General features: G+C 37.4%; 1 protein-coding gene across 2 annotated transcripts in view; it reads left to right on the top strand.

Moving 5' to 3' along the window:
- Positions 1-22,677, top strand: part of Dpp10 (Dipeptidyl peptidase 10) — a 124,099-nt gene that overhangs the window by 5,659 nt on the left and 95,763 nt on the right. For both annotated transcript variants that reach the window (XM_069499878.1, XM_034970206.2), the window contains exon 2: positions 14,865-14,985. In XM_069499878.1, coding sequence (XP_069355979.1) covers positions 14,956-14,985 — 30 coding nt within the window. In that variant the 5' untranslated portion in view covers positions 14,865-14,955. The remainder of the gene's footprint in view (positions 1-14,864; positions 14,986-22,677) is intronic.

The following is a 22,677-nucleotide window of genomic DNA, read 5'->3' as shown; positions in this document are numbered from 1 at the left end:
AGCCTACGTTCGTGGGATTTAGCGTGTTTGCTAATAGCTGTGTCCACGAAGCCCATTTGAAGCTCGCGATGAATGTCTTCATTCCTGACGTACCAGGGTGCATTGACGATACCCCTAAGCATATTGTTATTAAAATATTAACTTTATAAATAAGCTCAGGTCTAAGATTTCTGGAAGTGAAACGCCTTGGATTTATTATCTATAAGTACGCGACAGGTCGAGATGACAATCAGCGTATGAGGTAAATGGACGCCCCGCCCACGTCACCCGCACTCGCCCGCACCCGCACTCGCCCGCACCGGGTTAGCTCGGGGGCTGTGCTGGTGTGCGGGGCGATCCCTCCTCGATTGCAATCTCAACCTGTCGCGTACTATACTTACCTACCACCCTATCGACTAAGTTTAATAAGATATATAAATAATAATAATAAATAAAATAAATAAAATCTTTAATATCTTTACAAACATGTAGTTTAACAAGCTTTAGTGTAAGGCCTATGAGATATAAGAATATGTTTTATTAAGACGCGTCATCGGGACGCTGAAATTCAAGACCATATAGAACGCCGGCAGTGATCTTGTGGGATGGATTACTTTTTATCGAGTTTTGCTCAAGGCGTATTCCTTTATTTACAAGAATATTTTTGGTAAAATCAATTCTCATGAAGCGATCTTGTTCAACATTTCTGAAACGAACCGCCAAGGTGTGAATTGTTAATTTCTGGCGTCGGTAGTCCCTGGCCACATGAGTCGTCATCATAATCATCATTAACACATCGCCGGCTGACCACTGAGCATGGGTCTACCTACTCTAAGAATGAAGGTTTGGTCCACACCCTGGCCAAATGCGGATTGGCAGACTTTCACACACATTTGATAACATTATGGAAAAATTCTCAGGCATGCAGGTTTCCCCACGATGTTTTCCTTCACCGTTAAATCAAGGGTACTTGATGTTCTTGCATGTGTAATAGCGGAAGATATATATAAGTGTATTTATAACATTTGTATTTTAAGAGTTTTTTGGTTTTAGAGAGAGATTAATAATTGTGCTTGTTGTTATCTAACATCTTAGGTTAGCGATTTTATTATTATCAAATGTTAATGATTCTAAGTGTTAATGATAATAACAACCAAGACCATTGGCTTAATGTGCTCACCGAGGCACGGGTGGTAAGTAAAGGTCAAAATATAATGGGTTGAAATCGCCAATGAGAAAACAGAAAACCCAGTATTAATAAAAATAAGAATTCTCTTTTGTGTAGGTACAAGAAAACACGTTAGACCGTTCTTTGTAATTAAACATACTAAAACATACTTTCCTGTTCCCTAGTGGTATAATTCGTATTATCGGCAATAAATTGTTCCTGCACCGACTTCTGGGAGCACATAAATCTCAACCGTAATAAATAAGAGTTTATCTACACTAGGCCTTAACAAAAACAAACCGATGTAGCCTCATTTTCAGTAGTATCTATAGTACGCGAGAGGTCGAGATGGCAATCGGGGCAAAGCGGGGGACGCCCCTCACACCCGCACGTCACCCGCACTATCCCGCACCGGGTTAGCGCGGGGTATGGCTTCAATTTCATGGTAGCTACGATCGTTACTGAACATCAATGTAACCGCACCAGATTTTCTTCTGTCTGTCAGGGTCTTTTTTATCTTTACAGAAGACTGGTTTCTGTTACGACAAGTATGAACATGATAAGTAGATATTATTATAATCTGATTAGCTTTTAATAGTGGTGATAGCCTAGTAGTTAAGACTGCGGCCACCTTTTTGGAAGGTCCACCGTCCGAGCATCGCACCTCTAACTTGTCAGTTATGTACTGTATCTACGTTATAAGCAATTTAGATATCATTTGTTTGAGCGTGAAGGATAAGATCGTGAGGAAACCTGCATGCCTAAGGGTTTTCAAAGATATGTGAAGTCTGCCAATCCGCGCTTGGCCAGCGTGGTGGACCCTTCTCATTCTGAGACGAGACCCGTACTCAGTAGTTGGCCGGCGACGGGTTGAAGATACTAAAGATCTATATAGCTCTAAGTAGAGCTAAAAAGCCTGGCTTTTTTTACTGGCTTCTGTAATTTTGTATTATTGTGGAACAACTTTGATAATTGCTGTAGTTTTTGAATAAAAGAAGGTTAGATACTTTTAGGTTGGTATGTTAGGTGTAGGCAGTAGGTAGAGCCATTCTAATTAGGAGCGGCAGCTTAGGTAAAAGGGAACACAAAGGATTATCCCTATCTAATTAAGGTAGATAGATTTTATGTTTAATAATAGTTACTCCAAATATTTGATACTAGATGATGCCCGCAAAGTCGTCCGCATGGCTTACAAAATCCCATAAGAACTCTTTGATTTTCCGGAATAAAAAGTATCCATCCCTGGCAAGAACTCTTTGTACCTTTCATCAAAATTGATGAAGCGGATGGGCCTTGTAAAAATTTCGCTAGCATTTATAGTATTAATATGGATATTTGATATTGGATGAAACTTGAGTAATTAGTGAGATGCTAAACAATACCCTTGGCGTATAGTACCCGGAAGAGATTAATTCAGTCAAATTGCCAAATGCCGATGCCAATTTGTGTCACCAACGTTCCAAGAGACGTTTTCACGTCAATTTTCAGCTTGAAATGTTGGCCACTATACTGTTAGTGCCGGGGCTTATCCACGGGGTGGAATGTAGCCCAGCTTACAGATTAAGTACTTAGTACTAAAATGACTTTTTCGTACCACTTGCTCAAAAAAGTGACATTCAATGCCACAAAAAGCGTACCTACATAACAATAGTCATTTTTAATCTGTTAAAAACAGGGAAAGAAAGTTGTACTGAATTTCATTCATCCCCTAGGGAGAGAATGTGATTTAAATTTGGAATACTTAGGTACCGAAATTTATACTGAACTATTTTTTTTTTTTTTTTTTATTCAGATACAAGATAGCCCTTGACTGCAATCTCACCTAATGGTAAGTGACGATCCAGTCTAAGGTGGGAGCGGGCTAACCTGGAAGGAGTATGGCAGTTTTTATTAAACCCATACACCTTTGGTTTCTACACGGCATCATACCAGAACGCTAAATTGCTTGGCGGCACGGCTTTGCCGGTAGGGTGGTAACTAGCCACGGCCGAGGCCTCCCACCAGACAGACAGACTACATCTGTGTTTACACCATTGAGTTTGTATATAAAGCATTATACATCTTTTTGAAAAAGGAATACGCATTTATTATGCAGTTATGATTATTAAATAAAATTACGAAAAAATTTACTAACTAAATTTACGAATTAAAAAAAATATTAGTCTAGGAATTTGCCGCGTTTTTGTTTTCTTCAAATAGGTACATAAACGTTAAGTTTATTTTAATTTATTTTTATAAGTAAGTTAATGTTCTAAAAATACAATATATCTCATATTATTATTGTGTTAATTTTTTCGCAAATGGTACGAAAAGTAGAGTATTTACCTCGGTGATAAAGCTGTCTTAGTCTTGGGTGAACTTAAATCCCTCGCTACACTCAGGACTCGTCTTAAATCCCTCGCTTCGCTCGTGATTTAAGTTTTTAACACCCTCGCTACGCTCGGGAGTAAACCTCGAGTCCTTCCTTACGCTCGCGATTTAAATCGTCACCCGCGACAGCTTTATCCCCTTGGTTAATAATCTACTATTTACGGACTAGTAGCTATGAGTTCGTCCGCGTGGATTTAGTTTTTTAAAAATCCCGTGGGAACTCTTTGATTTTCTGGGACCAAAAGTAGTCTTGCATTGTCCTTCCCCGGGCAATGTCTATCTCTCTCTACCGAATTTCGTTAAAATCAGACAGACAGACTCAGACACACTTTCTAATTTATAATATTAGTATAGTGATGGTTTAATGAAAACAAAACACGGGGGAAACTAAAACCTAAAACGCTGCGCCTCGGCTCCACTCACTCTGCCGGTGTGCATTGTGCCTTAACGTTTTATCCTTGTAAACGTGGATTTCGAATGGGAAAGAGATGGGGGTACAAGATTTGGATGAAACGGACAGGGATGCGAGACATGAATAATTCATAGGTTGTGATTCAATGCATAAACGTCGTCATCTCTGCTTCAAATGCTGGCATTAGGGTTTGTATAGCTTTGAATAGAAGTGACTTCGGTTCACCTTAAACTACATACTTGAAATTGTCATAGGTCCCTACTGGTATTATCGATTGCTTTGGTTGAAAAACGTTAGTATTTAGTTACTTCATTATTAACAAAGCTCGCCAAGTGGCTTGTAGGAATTGCACTCCGCGTTGACCTCTGTTCGAAAGTCTGAGGAGAACAATGGCCGCCCGCCTCACAAAGGTCATATGAACTTAATTGCTTCAGAGGGAACGAACAATTTTTCACACTACTAGAGGAAAGTCAAAAATAAAACTTTTGACCGCACCCTTTGGCCTCGTAGCAACTGTATCCAACCTATGCTTAGTATGAGATTTTAAATCTCTCAAACACATTCTCAACTATGATAGAATTTGAAATTACAAAATGTTTCAATAAACATTCGAAATTCAATTCGAAACGAAATTCAATTAAAAAACATAGTTTCGTTTGTCATTGGTTGGTTAAAATTGTTAACGCCATTGAGAGATTGTAGACAACGGAGATTTTTAGCTCTATCTTTGTATGGGATTATGTACCACGCTGTACTAACTTTTTTCAAGGATATTTAGGTCCATTTTACTCCGACTTTATTCTGGTTTTTTTTCGACGCTAGAATTCTATCAACATTGGTTACAAGTAAAATCTCGTACTAAGCGTACTGAATATGAATGTGAATGTGAACATTCGCTAATTCACGTTAGAACTGCGCGTGGACTGGCTGTCGTGTGCAAGGACGTTCTGTTTGTTTGTTAATTACAGTATATTGTTGTATAATTGTTTAATTTACTTTTCTCTCTTTTGCTCTGTGTGGAATGTATTAGTCAGTAAATGTTTTATTTATTTCCTAGAAGATGCCCGCGACTTCATTAGCGTGGAACTCTTCGATTTGCCGAGATAAAAAGCTGTTTACTCAGAGGACGTATGATAATTTAAAAATACATATACGTTAATTAACACCAAGTCAAAGTCAAAGTCAAAGTCAAATGATTTATTCAAAATAGGTAATAAATTACGTAAAAACAAGTTTGGACGAACTCATAAATATGGCGCTTAAAATAAATGAAATGAATTAATGTCACAAGCTTAAACACACGATATTGATGAGTATATTTTGGTTTGCGGTAATCCCTACACGTTCCAGCCGATATATTACTCGCTCGCCCATAAATATTTGCCTTCAATCAATCGGAAAACCTATAGATACATAAATCAGGAAAACTTATTTTTTGCAGCTTTACGCTAAATTAGTTTTTGTTAGATGTTATAGGTTTTTTTAAACTAAACATTATCAATAGTTTAAAAGGTTTTTAAACTAACCATTATTAATAGGCGATGATGCAGTCTAAGATGGAGCACGCTTACCTAGAAAAATGCTTAGGTATTAGGTATAGGTAGGTTCGGGTTTTTAAATTTTAAGTCATTATACCTTCGACAAATGATTGCAAACTATTTTGGTTTATTTACATTAATGCTGATGCATATTTTATGGGATATTATATGTTAAGATTTTAAGAAACGCAATAAAAAGGGAAAATAGCAATCTTAGAATAATTAATCCTAATTCCTGATTACGGTAAGGTGGTGGGGAGCGGGTGGATGAGGAAGGCTGAGGACCGTGTTTGGTGGCGTGCTGTTGGAAAGGCCTATGTCGAGCAGTGGACGCAAACAGGCTGATGGATTGGATTGGATTGGAATTCTCTGAACTGCGGCGCTCTTCTCTTTACCATCAATCGTTCATAATTCATGATTGACAGTCGTCTAATAGCCGCCATTTGAACTCGAACGCATACAAAAGTTACTGAAAGTGTGATTTCATTAATATTTGCTTCCGTTGTTATTATTTTCATGTTTGTTTCACGTTGTTTTGTTATTGGCTCCGGTGATTTTATTTGATCATGAAATCCCCAAATATCTGCACAGCCGGAATAAATGTTTATCCTTGTTAAAATAGAGTTCACTTTTGTTTGTGCTTTGCACGACATGAGCTTTGTTAATTAATAATTCATTTTCAGTGTTCCAAAATACTTTTTGTTATTGACGTCAGTTATGACCTTTAGATGTTAACAATCGATGGGCTTTGTTACCAAACTTCAAAGTAAATAATGTTGTAATAAGGTCCTGGATAATAAATATTTATAGGCATGAGGGTTTTTGTGTCGTCTATAGTTTTTTTTTCTGTAAATTCATCTATCAACCTGGTTCACACTAGCTTTTTCCTGTGTGTGTGTGTGTGTGTGTGTGTGTGTGTGTGTGTGTGTGTGTGTGTATTGTCTACAGCAGTCGGGGATAATGTTGTAGCTGTCAGTGAAAAAATTCCAAATCGGTTCCTTAGTTCCGGAGATTTTCCTTTACATCCAAACTACAAACTCTATCTCTTTATAATATTAGTTTAGAAATGAAATATGTTAGGGTGGTCAAAATGGAGATAAGGGATAGTACTGTACAAATATAAATCTAAATAATATAATATAAGTCATACTTAGCCAAAGATTTGTGTACTTATTTAAAAATCATGAAAAGGCCAATTTAAAAATAAATTAGGAATTTCGAAGCGCTTTTATTAAATCCCAACAAACGTTATAATAATAATTCATTTCAAATAATTTCACCAACAAGTGAACGTCGACACTGCGGGACGTTTACATAATTAATCACGGTAGGTACACGATTATACTGCAGTGAACATTTATTATATAGGCCGGGAAGTGGCATCCAAAAATATTTTATGAATTCTGTATTTCATCATCATCATTATTATCAATGGATAGACTACTGATAGATTTTAGTTCTCTTGTAGGGACATCCACACGCCACGGCTTTGCACCACCTGAATCCAGCGGCTCCCTGCGGGCTGCGACACGTTTGATGTCGTCTGTTGGGGGGAGATCTTCCAACGCTGCGCTTTCCGGTGCGAGGTCGCCATTCTAGCACCTTGAAACCACAACGTCTATCGGTTTTATCTTCAGCTCGCAACCTGTTGAGCTACGTCGGTTACTCTGGTTCTCCTACAAATCTCCTCATATCTGATTTGGTCACGTACGGAACGTACACGTACCTACACCCTGAAAACATTACACTCCTTTTTTTGGGCAGTCGTGTAAATAGTCGATAGCCAGTCGGTTCCTCATCGGCGGACAAATATATCTTAGGTCGTAAAGACAGTTATGTGTATGGTCATTTAAGTAATAATTCATGTGCATAGAAGTGTAGACTGTAGGTAGGTACTAGATGGTTACCGGCCGGGCGTGTACTGGAAACCGTTTACATAATTGATCATGCAGCTGTAGTGAACGGGCCGTTTCTAATGAAATAGGCTATAGGCCAGGCAGCATACATCATAAATGTGGGGTACTTTGTACAAAAGAGATTAACAAAATATCCTACCTATATTACAGAACTGTAACAAATTGAAAGAAATTTTAAACTGGCAAATAATTAAAAAAAACACAATGTGAGACCTTTTCTAACACAAACCTTACTAGTAGGTATTTACAAAGATTCTTTTGATTTCCAGGCGACACAATATAGCAGCCGCTATGTGACCGCATTGTAATCTAGGAAAGTAGAACTTTATCGAAAGGCATTGCAATGGTAGAGCAATGCGCACGATGCGCACCATTAATCAAACGGTTAAGTTCAAACTTTTGAAACTCGGCCGCGCTGCCTTCGCCTTATTAAATTAAACCGACCGACCGACTTTTAGATTTTACTCGCTTTTTTAATGGAATAAAAAGTTCAGGACTTGTTTTAAATATCGCACCGTTAAAATATAGGTATACGCAGGTAAAACTAGGCTCCAACTGTTTTCAGTACAACCTTCAACAGTAAGTAGATTTTTAACTGCTTTATTGAAATAGGCACAGTAATTTTCGCAATTACCACACTAAGTTTCACTAGCATCCTTTACTCTAACGTCTAGTAGGTACTATCTCTCTCATATCTATGCCTCTAATTTCTTCTTTGTTATTACGCTCTTGGCAGAACGGTCGTGTGGTCATAAAGCTCAGTATTATGGCAGGTTTTACTATTCTTCGTCTATTACTTGTTACTTCGACTATTCGTCTCCAATCCTCTCTGACAGCCGCCATCCTTGTAAACTTGTAAAAGGACATCAATCGCAGCCCTCTCTTACCACTTCAAGGACAATTTTTTTTTCAATCAACAATCTCTCTAATTTATACTTAAAAATGCAAAAGTCTGTTGTCTACCTTTCATTTGTTATTTTTTCACGCCCATCCGTTAAATCGATTTTGATAAAATTAAGTATAGTGGGTATAGCTTGCATCACGAAACCGGAAATAGTCTACTTTTTATCCCGGAAAATCAAAGAGTTTTACCCACTGGTTTTAAAACCTTAAGTCCACGCTAATGAAGTCCCCGCGAATCATATAGTAAGTATGTATAATTTTAGTATAAATTTTGATATTTCAGCAGTAGCCGCGTACCATCGCGTCGGTTTATTGTTTACACTTGTAGCGACGTGTATTGCAGATGGTTTACAAGTTTACATAATTGATAGTAATAATTCATAATGATTCAGTACGCTGTTTCAGTAATTACACCGACTAGAAATTGCAGCATTAAGTCGACGATCTAAGTACCTACTAATTCTTTAGTAAAATAAGACTTTTTGATTTAAAGTTTTAACCGTGTAATCTAAATATATAAAAGGAAAAGGTGACTGACTGACTGACTGACTGATCTATCAACACACAGCTCAAACTACTAGACGGATCGGGCTGAAATTTTGCATTCAGATGGCTATTATCACGTAGGCGTCCGCTAAGAAAGGATTTTTGAAACCTCGACCCCTAAGGGGGTGAAATAGGGGTTTGAAATTTGCGTAGTCAACGCGGACAAAGTCGCGAGCATAAGCTGGTAAATGTAAAAGGAATAGGTGATTGACTGACTGATTAATCAACGCACAGCTCAAACTATTGGAACGATTGGGCTGGGCTTCCAGATATCTATTATGAGGTAGACAATAGACATCCGCTAACCGCTTTGAAAGGGTTTTTGAAAAATTCAACCAAGGGTGTAATAAAAGTAGTTTTTTTGTATGGATATAGGTAAAGACCTGAAGAGTGACAAAGTTTATTCTGTAAAATCAAAGAGTTCCCACGGGATTTTAAAAACTTAAATCTTTGCGGACGAAGTCACGGGCATCAGCTTTTATTCTAATAAAACTAAATGAATATTATCCACAATGTGGGTTCGATCCATAAAATCATACTTAGTGCCTAGTCAAAACCAGTACACAAGTTAAGTGTCCTCAATAGTCCCTCCATAACGGGCGGGAAACATGGAAAGTTTGCCTCATAATGGCGGTGCGCAAAGTTTGCACTGTACTTTATCGACTAGGTAACTAGAACATAGGAACAACTTTGATAAAATGGCAACACAAATAAATGAAAAAGTCCGAGTAGCATATTTTTATTTGTGATTGCTTACTTACATTAATATAGTTGGAGATAATTTAAGGAACAAAATAACCTTCCAAGGTACGGAACCCTCGGTGCGCGAGTCCGATCCGCTTTTGGCCAGTTTTTATATCTTATCTTAATATTACTCAGAGAGTTATCAATCAAACAACGTTCACAGAAATGGAAATTGGAAATAAGGTCTTATTCAAACGAAAGTATTCATTATTAATAATTATTACCTTCAAATCTTATGGTTACAAAAAAGAAGGAGACGCTTCTTTGTACAAACATCTTGTTAATTGTGAGCAAAGGAAAAAATAATAGCTCCGGGTGGTTTTTGTTTTCTTGCAAAGCCATTATTAGTATTCTTACTGTGAAATTAATCCTTGAGAAACGTTTAGCTTTCGCCTTCGGCTTTGCTTTCGTGGATTTTGAGTCAAGCTGTAATACGAGTACTTAAGCTGTAATACGATGCCAGCGAGTTCTGCTTACGATTTCGATCAAGCTTAGAGCATAACTGTGTCTGACTGTACTGTACTAATTATCTAAAATTTTGAATTTCATATTTTCATTTCATTTCATTTATTTATTCCAACAAAAAAAAAACCATGACAGTATTGGTTTCTTCGTGCTCGTAAGCGCTTGACGGCTTGTCTGTCTCTATCATTAGTTTATATGTACATTGTACAAGTTATACAAAAGTTACATAAAAAGACTACGACATTCCTTTAAGAAATTCAATTTGCTTAAGTAAGGTAACATAATATGGAATTCTTGCTAGTGGTTCGATTTGACCTGCATTTGATCAAATCTGCGCTCCAGAATCCGGCTTCATACCGAAGATGTAGCAAACTGATTTTGCAAACTTACCTCAAACATTGCATTGTGTTCGCTTCTGAAGTCATGTCGCTGCCAACTTGTTTAATGATAAGGAAAATGGAATCTACCTATCTTTGAACCAGTTCATAATAGGATTAGGTAGGTATATGTTTGTTATACCTACTCGTATTACCGTAATCGCCAAATCCAATATAATGCACAGTTAATCATCTTCATTAATTATATTATATGCCCGCGCTTTCGTCGCATTGCAATCGTGGATTGAAATTTCTTAAAAATCCCAAGGGAACTCTTCGATATTCTTATGCCTATTTCCATCCCGGGGATGCAAGCTATCTCTGTACAAAATTTGTCCAAATCAAAGTCGTATTGACGATTTGACGATTTTTGACGACCTCCCTGGCGCAGTGGTGAGCGCTGTGGTCTTAATAGTGGGAGGTCCCGGGTTCGATTCCTGGCAGGGGTTTGGAATTTTATAATTTCTAAATTTCTGGTCTGGTCTGGTGGGAGGCTTCGGCCGTGGCTAGTTACCACCCTACCGGCAAAGCCGTGCCGCCAAGCGATTTAGCGTTCCGGTACGATGCCGTGTAGAAACCAAAGGGGTATGGGTTTAATAAAAACTGCCATACCCCTTCCAGGTTAGCCCGCTATCATCTTAGACTGCATCATCACTTACCACCAGGTGAGATTGCAGTCAAGGGCTAACTTGTATCTGAATAAAAAAAAAAAAAAAAAAAAAACCTTCTCTTTACCTACAAAGAACACACTCACCAAATTTCATGTATCTAGGCCCAGCTGTTTAGATGTTTAGGCTGTGCGTTGATATATAAGTTAGTCAGGACTCTAAATTTTATATAATATATGAATACTACGTTAGTCCCCGCGTGACATAGGAATGACATTTCTTTGTTTACATATTTAATGACGTCACATCATGGCTGACAGCGTTTTCTGCGTTTCAAATAAAAATAAAAATTGTATTTTTTAAATTGGATTTATATATCCATCCTGCGTTTTTAATAATTGTTATTGATATATTTCGTTGTTTTAAGCAAAATACTATATAAATAATCATTTATTGGACGAAATTAGATATGAGTCAAGTAGCCTATTGCTCGCCCGACTTCGGTGGTAGTTATTTTGGAAGTCTGTGTATCATCAGAAATTCTCGAATCCCCACGAGTCGAGAATTTCTGATGGTAAATTGATATTTTATAGGCTCGAAGAAGGCTAAAGTCATTTTGATACAAAAACCGGTCAAGTGCGAGTCAGACTCGCCCACTGAGGGTTCCGTACTACAATTGTATTTTATCGACATTTTGTACGACAAATCAAAAACGATTATGTATAAAAATAAATAAAAATCTGTTTTAAAATGTACAAGTAAAGCCCTTTCATATGATACCCCACTTGACATAGCAATCTTACTTTGAATGTCGGAAATAGCAATATTTGTTCGAAACACATTTTAAATTTTTTTTCTTGTGATGTGACCACAAATTCATGATTTCAGATTATTCCCCTAATGTCTGATATAAGCCCTACCTACGTGCCAAATTTCATGATTCTAGGTCAACGGGAAGTACCCTGTAGGTTTCTTGACAGACAGACAGACAGTCAGACAGACTGACAGACAGACAGACAGACAACGAAGTGATCCTATAAGGGTTCCGTTTTTCCTTTTGAGGTACGGAACCCTAATTAAAAAAAATGTTATGGCAGTTTTTAAAATTAAATTGTGCAAAGTAAAATTAGTTTTAGCCTACTTTCAGCGGTAGAAAATTCAGCATTTCCACTCAGTTCAAAAGTCAGGCCGTTGCCAATTCGTTTTGTGATAAGAGTAGTTTTATAATTCGGAAATGTTGGAATTCGGAAGTTTCGGGAAACTTTTTAACATTGGCATTATTTTCTGAAGGCGAAGTTTATTTTACATGTATATTATGTCTAACAGAAACTGAATGTAGCTCCTGGGACCTCGGCGATGTTTCTACCAATAGCCAATTTAAAGTACTAAATACTCAATGAGCAGGTAGGGATTAGTCGGGTTGTTTGCAAGGGACCTGATGGATTGACGCTGGTTCCCTGGGAACGGGGACAGGTCCTAATGTGGGACGCAACGTGCGTTAACACATTGGTCCCGTGTCATATCAGGGAGACAGCATCAAGGCCGCGAGCCGCAGCAGAAATGCAAGTATGCCTCTCTTAACTAGAGTTACATTTTGTTCCGTTTGCCGTGGAGACCCTGAGGGCTGAGGTCAAGGAGTCTAAGCGCTAAATTTTTTTACGAGATTTCAACGCGGTTAATAACCTCATCTGGTGACAGAAGGACTGGCTCATTTTTTGCGCAAAGGAACAGTCTGGCTGTACAGCACGGAAAGTAAACTTTAAGTTTTATTGTAACATTTTCCAACCAACAATACCTAGATCTCATTTTTATCCCACAAATAATGGTATTTTAAAACTTTGCTAAATCAAAAGATCAATTAACTTGGATCTCATCATCATCATGATCAACCCATCGCCGGCTCACTACAGAGCACGGGTCTCCTCTCAGAGTGAGAACTTCACACACCTTTGAGAACATTATGGAGAATTCTCAGGCATGCAGGTTTCCTCACGATGTTTTCCTTCACCGTTAAATCAAGTGATATTTTAATTACTTAAAAACGCACGTAACTCTGAAAAGTTAGAGGTGCGTGCCCGGGATCGAACCCCCGATTTCCGATTGGAAGGCGGACGTCCTAACCACTAGGCTACCACAGCTTTAATTTTGGATCTAAGCGCAATCAAAAGAACATCGCTGGATGCCGAATATAATGAAAACATTTTCGATGGTCCTAGAGTGGGGCTGATTCTTTTGTACACAATCTCTAAACTAAACTAAATTAACGGGTCTAAATCTAGTGCTATCCTTTTCCACAAGCAACATTATGAAAGGGATAGCAATATAGAATAGAATTAGCCACAATGGGGCCGATTCTCTTGTGCACAATCTCTTAACTAAACTAAATTAACAGGTCTAAATCTAGTGCTATCCCTTTCCGCAAGCAACATTTTGAAAGGGATAGCAATAGATTTAGACTTGTCATTTTAGTTTAGTTTAGAGATTGTGTACAACGGAATTAGCCACAATGTCGTGTTATTAAAATTTACACCTCAAGCGGCTTAACTGCGCATCTTGTTGAATCTTTTAATTAAAGTTTATGTGAGGGTGGCATTAATATTAGTCTTGGGGGCATTTATCCGGTGAGATTATATATCGGCATAGAGAATCCTTAATTAATTTAAGCGTGTTTACGCTGAAAGCTGGTTAAAACGACGTTAGAAAGTACCTGTATGCATAAAAACTGTTATAAATCTTGAGTATTCGGTTTTTCGGAGCCGTAAGCGGATTTTATCAGCTTAGGTCTCAGTCGAGAAGCTCAGGAAGCAACATTTAAGCATGTCCTAACTGCCATAGAAATGCTTATTCTTCTGATGTTATATGGCTGCTAGAGAGGCTTAGATTATAAAATCAGATTAATATAAGACTATAATAAGTAAATTATAGAACCTGCGCTTATGTGCACCCATAAAGATTTCCCTGAATAACAACCTGAATTTGGCGAGTTTAGTAACATTTTATGGGCAGTTAGTGTACTTATAACAGATTTGTACAAAAATTACTTTAAATTAGTGAGGAATCTGGGTAGCTAAAGCTCAAAATACTCGTAGGTGCTTTAGTTTTAACAAAAGAATATAATTAATGAATTAATGTAGTTTAATGTGTTAAAAAGGATACCATGTTGCCTCCAAACCATGAAGGTTTGTTTTTAATTTAAAGGTTTCAATGAAGGGTTTTATTAATTATCTACCCTTGGAAATAAGTAAGTAACCTAAGCGAGTAAGCATTTAGCACGTTAAAATACCTAAATTCGCTTGCTTCGGGAATTTATATTCGTTCTGTTTTCCCAAGACCTTGGAACCATGGTGTGTTAGTGGAAAAAAAATCTATTTTTTCGATATTTTTCGACGGTTGATTGCTTCTTAGAAGGGCTGACTCCTTGACTCATCTCATGACTTTCAGCACAGAAATGCAACCAGTGTTATCGACAGAATACTCCACGGGCAAGCCTCGTACCATAATTAAGCTAGGATTAAGCTAGGCTTACTATAATCCTAATCCTAATTCCTAATTCCTAATCCTAATCCTAACATAATATTATAAATGTGAAAGTGTGGATGTTTGGATGCTTGGATGTTTGTTACTCAAGCACGCAAAAACTACTGGACGGATTTGGCTGAAATTTAAAATGGAGATAGATTATACCCTGGATTAACACATAGGCTAATTTTTATCCCGTAAAATCAAAGAGTTCCCGCGGGATTTTGAAAAACGTAAATCCACGCGAATGAAGTCGCGGGCATCAGCTAGTTTTCATTATAAATGTTATACAATTCAAATAATATTTTTATTGTTACAGGACAATGATCGGGACTATGTGCCTATGGAATGTGGACCAGTGTTGCGTTTGACGTGACTTAGAGACATACTACGTGCTTTAATATTTTAAGATGGCGGACAATGTTGCTTTTGATGATGAGGTAAGATTAATATTTATTAATATTAAGTCGCGTTCACACAAATAAAAAAAATTATGCGGAATATTTGCAGCGGATTTTTTCCACGTAAAGACATCCAGAGTCCAGACTAATAAGTGGTTTCACTCAAATTATTGTGTATTTATCGCCAATTTTATTGGTGTGAATGCGACTTTAAAACAAAATCTTGCTTAAGACTACATTTGAGACGACAAGATCGAAATCGAGAGTGTACAACCAACACTACACTTGGTGTATGAAAGAATCTATAATATACATATATACCATAAAAGGAAAAGCTGCCTGACTGACTGACCACTTGACGGATCGCGCTGAAATTTGGCATGCAGATAGCTATTATGACATAGGCATCCGCTAAGATAGGATTTTTGAAAATTTTCTAGTCAATAAGCTAGTCATATATATTTTAATTATTTTACCACGACCCATGTAATTAGGTCTAAATATCGATCTTCCAAAATCATCATATGAATCGTTGTACGGTCCGCGCCACAGCGAAGAGTTCAAAATATAACATCTGGTAGATACATAACGAGAGTTTAAATAAGACTTAAAATAGCTTAATTACTCGCTCATTACCAAACCACCTGTTCACAAACACCGCTACGGATACAATTTCTTGGTGGCTGAATTCACAATTTGTGTTTCCGGACCAGCTGTTATTAAATGCATGCAAGCTCAACTCGTTCTCTGAGCCACCTGACTGTTGAACTGAGTATATAATACTATTTTTTAATAAAAAATAGCGAGCAAATGAGCTAGCGGGTCACCTGATATTAAGTGACTACCGCCACCCGTGAACATTTGCAGCATTAGAGGAACCGCCAATGCGTTGCCGGTCTTTCAGGAATTTGTTGGTGTTAATAACCCATCTAATCTAATCTAGTAGGAACACCGCTGAAGGGAGGTCTCATAGGAGTTCTGCTTTTGCTTTTGACTAAGATATTATAAAGAGCGGTGATAGCCTAGTGGTTAAGAAATCGGCCTTCTATTCGAGGGATTTGGAGTTCGATCTCGGATGCGCACCTCTAACTTTTCAGAGCTATACCTACACGTTTTAAGCAATTGAGTATCTCCTTGTTTTAACGATGAAGGAAAATATCGAGAGGTATCAATAGTCTGCATGCCTGAGAGTTCACCATACTATGTTTATTTATTATTCTACTCAATGATGTGTGAAGCTTGCCAATCCGCACTTGGCTAGCGTGGTGGACTATATTATGGCCTAAACCAGTCTACATTGTTATACCAAACAAGCCAAAATAGCGTCCAAATAGTCATTACGTCTTAACTACCAGGCTAAATAAAGGCATAGTTTATACTATCCTTACTCTGTGGTTTAGTGCAGTTTGAGAAAGATTAAATGCCCATTCCTTTCTGATTTGGCATCTTGCAAGTCTTAAAAAATCTGTCCTTTACAGATGATTAACTAACCGCAACTAGGCCAAACCTATATAAAATGTTTGTTCAGTGGAAGCTAACAAAACAAACGGTATGGAATCAGCGATATTAATTAATCTCCGTTTGCCGACTTCGGCAATTATAGGATCTCATGGTTCTGTGAATCTTTATGGGTGTGGACTCAATATTAGCGTTTGAAGTTCATTTTTCTAAAACTTCTATGAAATATGAAAGATAAGAAGATAATTTTATCCTATTATTTAGGTATTATTAACCGAGAGCTTTCTATACGTTTTTATGTATGTATGTACCTACGAAGATTTCTCCATGATTTTTGAACCAATCAGCGTGATGGGATGGGATACAAAGATTAATGGATCTAGTATTATCTTATCTTACTAATTTTATAAATGTGAAAGTCTGAATGTTTCTCCTTCACGCTACAAAGACGGCACTATTTGGCTACAGAATGGATTTAGTTTATACTTTGAATTAATATATAGGCTACTTTTTATGTCGGAAAATCAAAGTTTTCCCGCAGGCGTTTTTTTAGAAAAATCTATTGTACATCGGCCATTAGAATGTCACTTCAGCTTTGTAGAGCTGAAGTGACAGCTAGCTTTACTTGATCAAGCAGCTTGATGCGCCCGTCAAGCAGCTTGAGGCGCCCGTCAAGCAGCTTGAGCCAGCAAACGTCACTTTTCTCATTTCTCGAACATTGCCCGAAGTCTGAACGTCGCGTCAAGCAAAAATATAAAATCGCATCAATCACCGTCAAACACGTAAATGCTTGACTCAAGCAATTTACTAAGGGAGTTTGATAAAGAAAAGTTTCCTAAATTTATTTTAACACGTAAACTGTCCGAAAACTGGCAGATCACATAAGAAACACTACAGTTAGGTATTGCTTCTTTTGATAGAGAGCCTGACGTTTTATGTATATCAAAGTTGTATCTACTCTAACTTAAAGAATTCAAGTTTTCTTGGTCCTTATTAAATATCAATGTTGTAAAGCAAACTACGGTTGTCTACGGTTTTAGTACTCGCTGAGCCACCCAGCTCACCGGTGGAATTTCTAAAAATCCTTTTTTGGAGGCTTATCCTATAGAGAGAACATAGATTCAAAATCCTAAGTTCCTAAACCCAGTGATTTTGGTTATCTAAATAAGTATATAAAATGAAAAGCTGACTGATAGATCAGCAACGAACAGCTCAAACTACTTAACGGATCGAGCAGAAATTTGGCATGCAGATAGCTATATTATGACGTAGGCATCCGCCAAAAAAGGATATTTGAAAATTCAAACTTTAAGGGGGTTAAATAGGGGTTAGAAAGTGCAGTCGAAGTTACGGACACAAGCTAGTGATATGTCAGTCAATTTTTTCTTTTATTTGTATACAACGACTATGCCCACGACTTTGTCCGCATGATATAAGTCATAGAGCACTCTGAGATAATGTAGATAGATAGCTACAATCTATCAGTGAATCTATCTATCTATCTATGATTCAATTCTGAAAGTTCATTCAGAATCGAATACTCCTATTTGACCCTACCTACAAACAAGTATTTACTACTTTATTTTATAGTAGTACATAATATAATATGTATTAATTATTTATTAGTATAGAAAAATTTTATGAGATACTTAGATCAGATAATATTATTTTATAAGATGATTTATAAGATGAGCCTTTGTTTAAATTTGCCAGAGAAAGAATTTTCATGGAAAATGCCGTGTCACCCTGAAGGCAGGTGGGCTGTTAAATGAAAATTGTTGCAGCATTGTTTTACAGCTTCCTCGTTCAAAGCTCGTCTTCCTTGAAATGAATTTGTTTGTAGATTGTTTATTAAAGCCTTCCGACAAAACGTTGGTATTTCGAAAGTTGTCGTTAAAAAGGTTTTTTGTTTGAACTATTTATCACACATAAAAAAAAAATGTACGTCATCATCATCATCATCATCATGATTAATCCAAAGCCGGCTCACTACAGAGCACGGGTCTCCTCTCAGAGTGAGGAGGGTTTTGGCTATAGTCTACCACAACAAATTAAGTAGGTATAAGACACTCGTTTGTTAAAATTTTGCAACTAAATAACTTCTAAAATTGCTTGCAAAAGAAAAGAAAGAAAAAAACTATTTTAAGACATCTCACATACACACAGAATACAGATGTAATTTTTTAATGTCAGCGTAGCACCGTTACGAATTACGTAGCATTTCGTAGCAGTTTGAATAATTAATATATCCATACTCCATACTGATTTATTATTTTATAAAAATGCGAAGGTTTTTCTGTCTGTCTGTTACCTACTAACGGCTCAACTGCTAAACCGATCTTGATGTGGCACAGGGTTAAGGATGATTTATGTTAGACCGTGCCGTGTCCTAGTCATCCGAGCCTCGTCCGTGTTACGTTTCTTCATACAAAATTGCAATCCCTGGATCGTCTGCGCGTCAGACGTGCCTCGCACGCGGCACGGCTCAAGAACGTTCCGAACGTTCTGGCATAAATCATCCCTTAGTTTGCATCTTGGTGATGGGCATAGGATACTTTTTATCCGAGGACGTAGTTGCGAGCATTAGATAGCTTGTTCGTTGTGATAATAAATTTTCCCAGCAATTTTAATAAAATACTATGACATATACGCCGATATTAAATAATCTACGGTTAAAATATGAAAAGCTTTTGTTTAAGCTGAGTGAAGTTTAATATTAAAATTTAAAACGGAGCACTCTAAAGAATCTCATTACCACGCAATATTCGCGTATTATTCCAACGCTTGGGTGTACAAGACTACAATATTATAAATTGCAAATTGTCGGTTAGGTGGTCTCTCATGCAGTGGCGAACAAAGGTGCTAAGTAGAAAGTGGCGGATTTTCGAGAAACAATTTATAATTTTTATGACAGTGTTTTACCTACACTTCAAGGAAATTTCTAAAATAATAATTTCAAGATGCATATCAAAAATTGCAGAACCGGCAGGATTCGAACCTGTGTGGCTTGGGTATGAATTTCTTAGAAGTGTATATAAAACACTATCATAAAAGTTGTAAATAGCATAAAGCAATATGCCATTTTTTGTTCAAAAGAGCTGCATTGAAATTTGGTTCTTTGAAAGTAGTTTTGATAACTGCAACGTGTCGCTACTAGACATCATTCATCAAGATTCCTTTTTCACCAAAGTTGTAATATTTATAATGTGAAATGCTTTCCAATGAATTACCGCAATACCAGTATTGTAGATAACATGGTCATCAAAAGGAGGCTCAAAAGAACCAAGCCGTTCGAATTAGTGTTAAAAAGTGCATAAGTGCAGTGCTTGTGCTACTTTATTCTTAAAAACTAAGTATGTAGTTCACAAAACATAGTGAACTGTAAATACGTATAAGAATAAACTAAGGACAGTTATAGGACTGTAAATTAGATTTAGAAATTAATCATGAGTAGAAGTTTAAGCTAGCCCATACGCTATTAGATAGTAGGAATAAAGCTGCCATTACACAATGGGTGCTTTATGGTAAGAACTAGCTAATGCCCGCGACTTCGTCCGCGTGGGCTACACAAAATTTCGAACCCCTATTTCACCCCCTCCAGAGTTGAATTTTCAAAAATCCCTTCTTAGTGGATGCCTGCGTCATAATAGCTATCTGCATGCCAAATTTCAGCACGATCCGTCCAGTAGTTTGAGCTGTTCGTTGATAGATCAGTCAGTCAGTCAGTCAGTCAGTCAGTCACCTTTTTCTTTTATATATTTAGATAAAAATAATAATACCAGTATTTGCTTTATGTTGAATCACTCTCCAAATACCTGATGGGATGTGATGCGTTGATGCGTTGAAAATGATTGTTCCATTATAAGATACAAACTTCATTAAATAATCATCCCCTTAGTGCGAAAAATAAAAAGAAATAAAAATGTGCAACAGACACTTTAAACCAAATTTCGTTTTGCAGGCACAGTCTGTAGTGTACAACTACAAAGCTCCAAGAGCCTTTGTTCCAAACGCAATATAGGAATATGAAGTGCTTTATTTTTACATTCGGAATAGGAAGCCTCTGATACCCGTTTTGGATTGTTACGCTTTTATTTATTTCCCTTTTGAGCACCCTTAGTGAAGCAGTAGAATTTAAACTTGGAAGGTCCCAGGTTCTATTACTGCCCAGATCTGCATTATTTTATGACCAGCGACCACGGCATCGCTCGGCGAAAATATATATCCTCTTTATTCGGTATTCCGAGTAAATTTTTTTTTTTTTTTAAATTCAGATACAAGTTAGCCCTTGACTGCAATCTCACCTGGTGGTAAGTGATGATGCAGTCTAAGATGATAGCGGGCTAACCTGGAAAGGGTATGGCAGTTTTTTTTTAAACCCATACCCCTTTGGTTTCTATACGGCATCGTACCGGAACGCTAAATCGCTTGGCGGCACGGCTTTGTCGGTAGGGTGGTAACTAGCCACGGCCGAAGCCTCCCACTAGACCAGACCAGAAATTTAGAAATTATAAAATTCCAAACCCCTGCCAGGAATCGAACCCGGGACCTCCCACTATTAAGACCACAGCGCTCACCACTGCGCCAGGGAGGTCGTCGAAATTCACAAAATCTGGCCTTATTTCATATCTACATTATTATTATTTTTTGCATATTTTTAAAGCGAGACAAACTTTTGTAAATGAACGCACACGCACTCTATGCAAAATAAAGAATCAAATTTAATTTTCTTTAAATCTATACATATAAAAAGTACTGACTCACTGACTGACTCATCAACGCCCAGTCCTAATCCATGGACCAAGAAAGCTGAAATTGTGTATAATTTCAGAAGTACCCTTTATAATGTAGATAAGGAATAAGACCAGATTTTTCAAAATTCTCACGAGAGCGTATAGTAATTAGTAATATATATACTAGTAAAACAAATATAACAACATGACAAAATATAATGAGATCGTAACAGCATACGCTATCATTAAAAGAGAGTGTATTTTAACGGTTTCCCTCGCCTATAAATAATTGCAGAGCTTTTCCTCGCCTTGGCCATTAAATAAATTTCTTGCTTCGTATTTTGAATTATTGTTATTGTTGCCAAGCGCGCATACTTAGAAACTTGTGAAGAAAATATGCACTGAGTATTTCTTGCATTTTATGAATGTTATGGTGCATGAGGAAACTTAAGGTGTGATGGCTTGATGTGCTATAATCCGCTGAAAGGATGGAAGATCGCGCCGATTTGGATGATCTGAGTGGTGGTGTGTATTGCTTACTCGCTTGCTTTTCTTGCATGTTTAGCAATGAGAGAGCGGATTATAATAATAATAATAATAATAATAATAATGTTCTTTATTTCAGGCAAAATGTACCCATATTATTACAAAAGTCAATAAAATTATAAATAAAATAAAAATAATTAAAATCTACAGTAAAAGTAATAACAAAAATAAGTACAATAATGTATTATTGTATAGTATTTCTATCATTATTTTCGATTCGCACTGCGATGCTGCGTCAACCAATACCGGTAGATGGCGACATCCAAGTGCTCACACATCGCCCGGAGAATCTCATTATTAGAGTGGCGTAGTCGCTCCCAAAAGGAAGCTATTCTGGAGCGAATAATCGCGAAGAAGTCGGGCATTCTTGCTGATGCGAACATGATGGACGCACTACAAAATCGTGGTAGTTTCATCAGGATGCGGTAGGCATCATTGTACTGCACCCTGATGGCACCATACGAGCGTCTTGTGTAGTTAAACCATAGTTGGCAAGTGTACAGGTTTTGACAGAACGCTCTGAAAAGAGTGTTCTTAACTTGTTCATTGCAGCGGAAAAATCTACGCGCGATCATGTTGCATCTTACGGCAAGCGCCCTCCTCTCGCGCTCGATGTCCTTATCGTCACTGAGATTCTCCGTCAAGATGTGGCCAAGATACTTAAACGTCGCCACCCTCCGGATTTCCACACCATTCATATACACTGGAGGGACACTGTCCGGACCCTTTCCACATCTAAATACCATCATTTCCGTTTTGGAAACGTTATATTTAAGTCCATGACTTAAAGCGTATTTTTCACAAATACTTAACAACTTCCGTAGCCCCTTGATAGAGGGACTGAGTAGCACCATATCATCAGCGTAACTTAAATTGTTAATACAAACTCCGCCGACATGACAACCGATTTTGGTGCTTCTCAGTTCCTCTATCAGGCTGTTCACATAAATGTTGAAAAGGTCCGGCGATGTTAACCCGCCCTGGCGTACACCAC

This window comes from Maniola hyperantus, chromosome 7, assembly GCF_902806685.2.
Source record: "Maniola hyperantus chromosome 7, iAphHyp1.2, whole genome shotgun sequence".
Lineage (NCBI taxonomy): Eukaryota > Metazoa > Arthropoda > Insecta > Lepidoptera > Nymphalidae > Maniola > Maniola hyperantus.
Note: the sequence above shows the minus strand (reverse complement) of the source record. Positions and strands in the feature narration are given on the sequence as shown.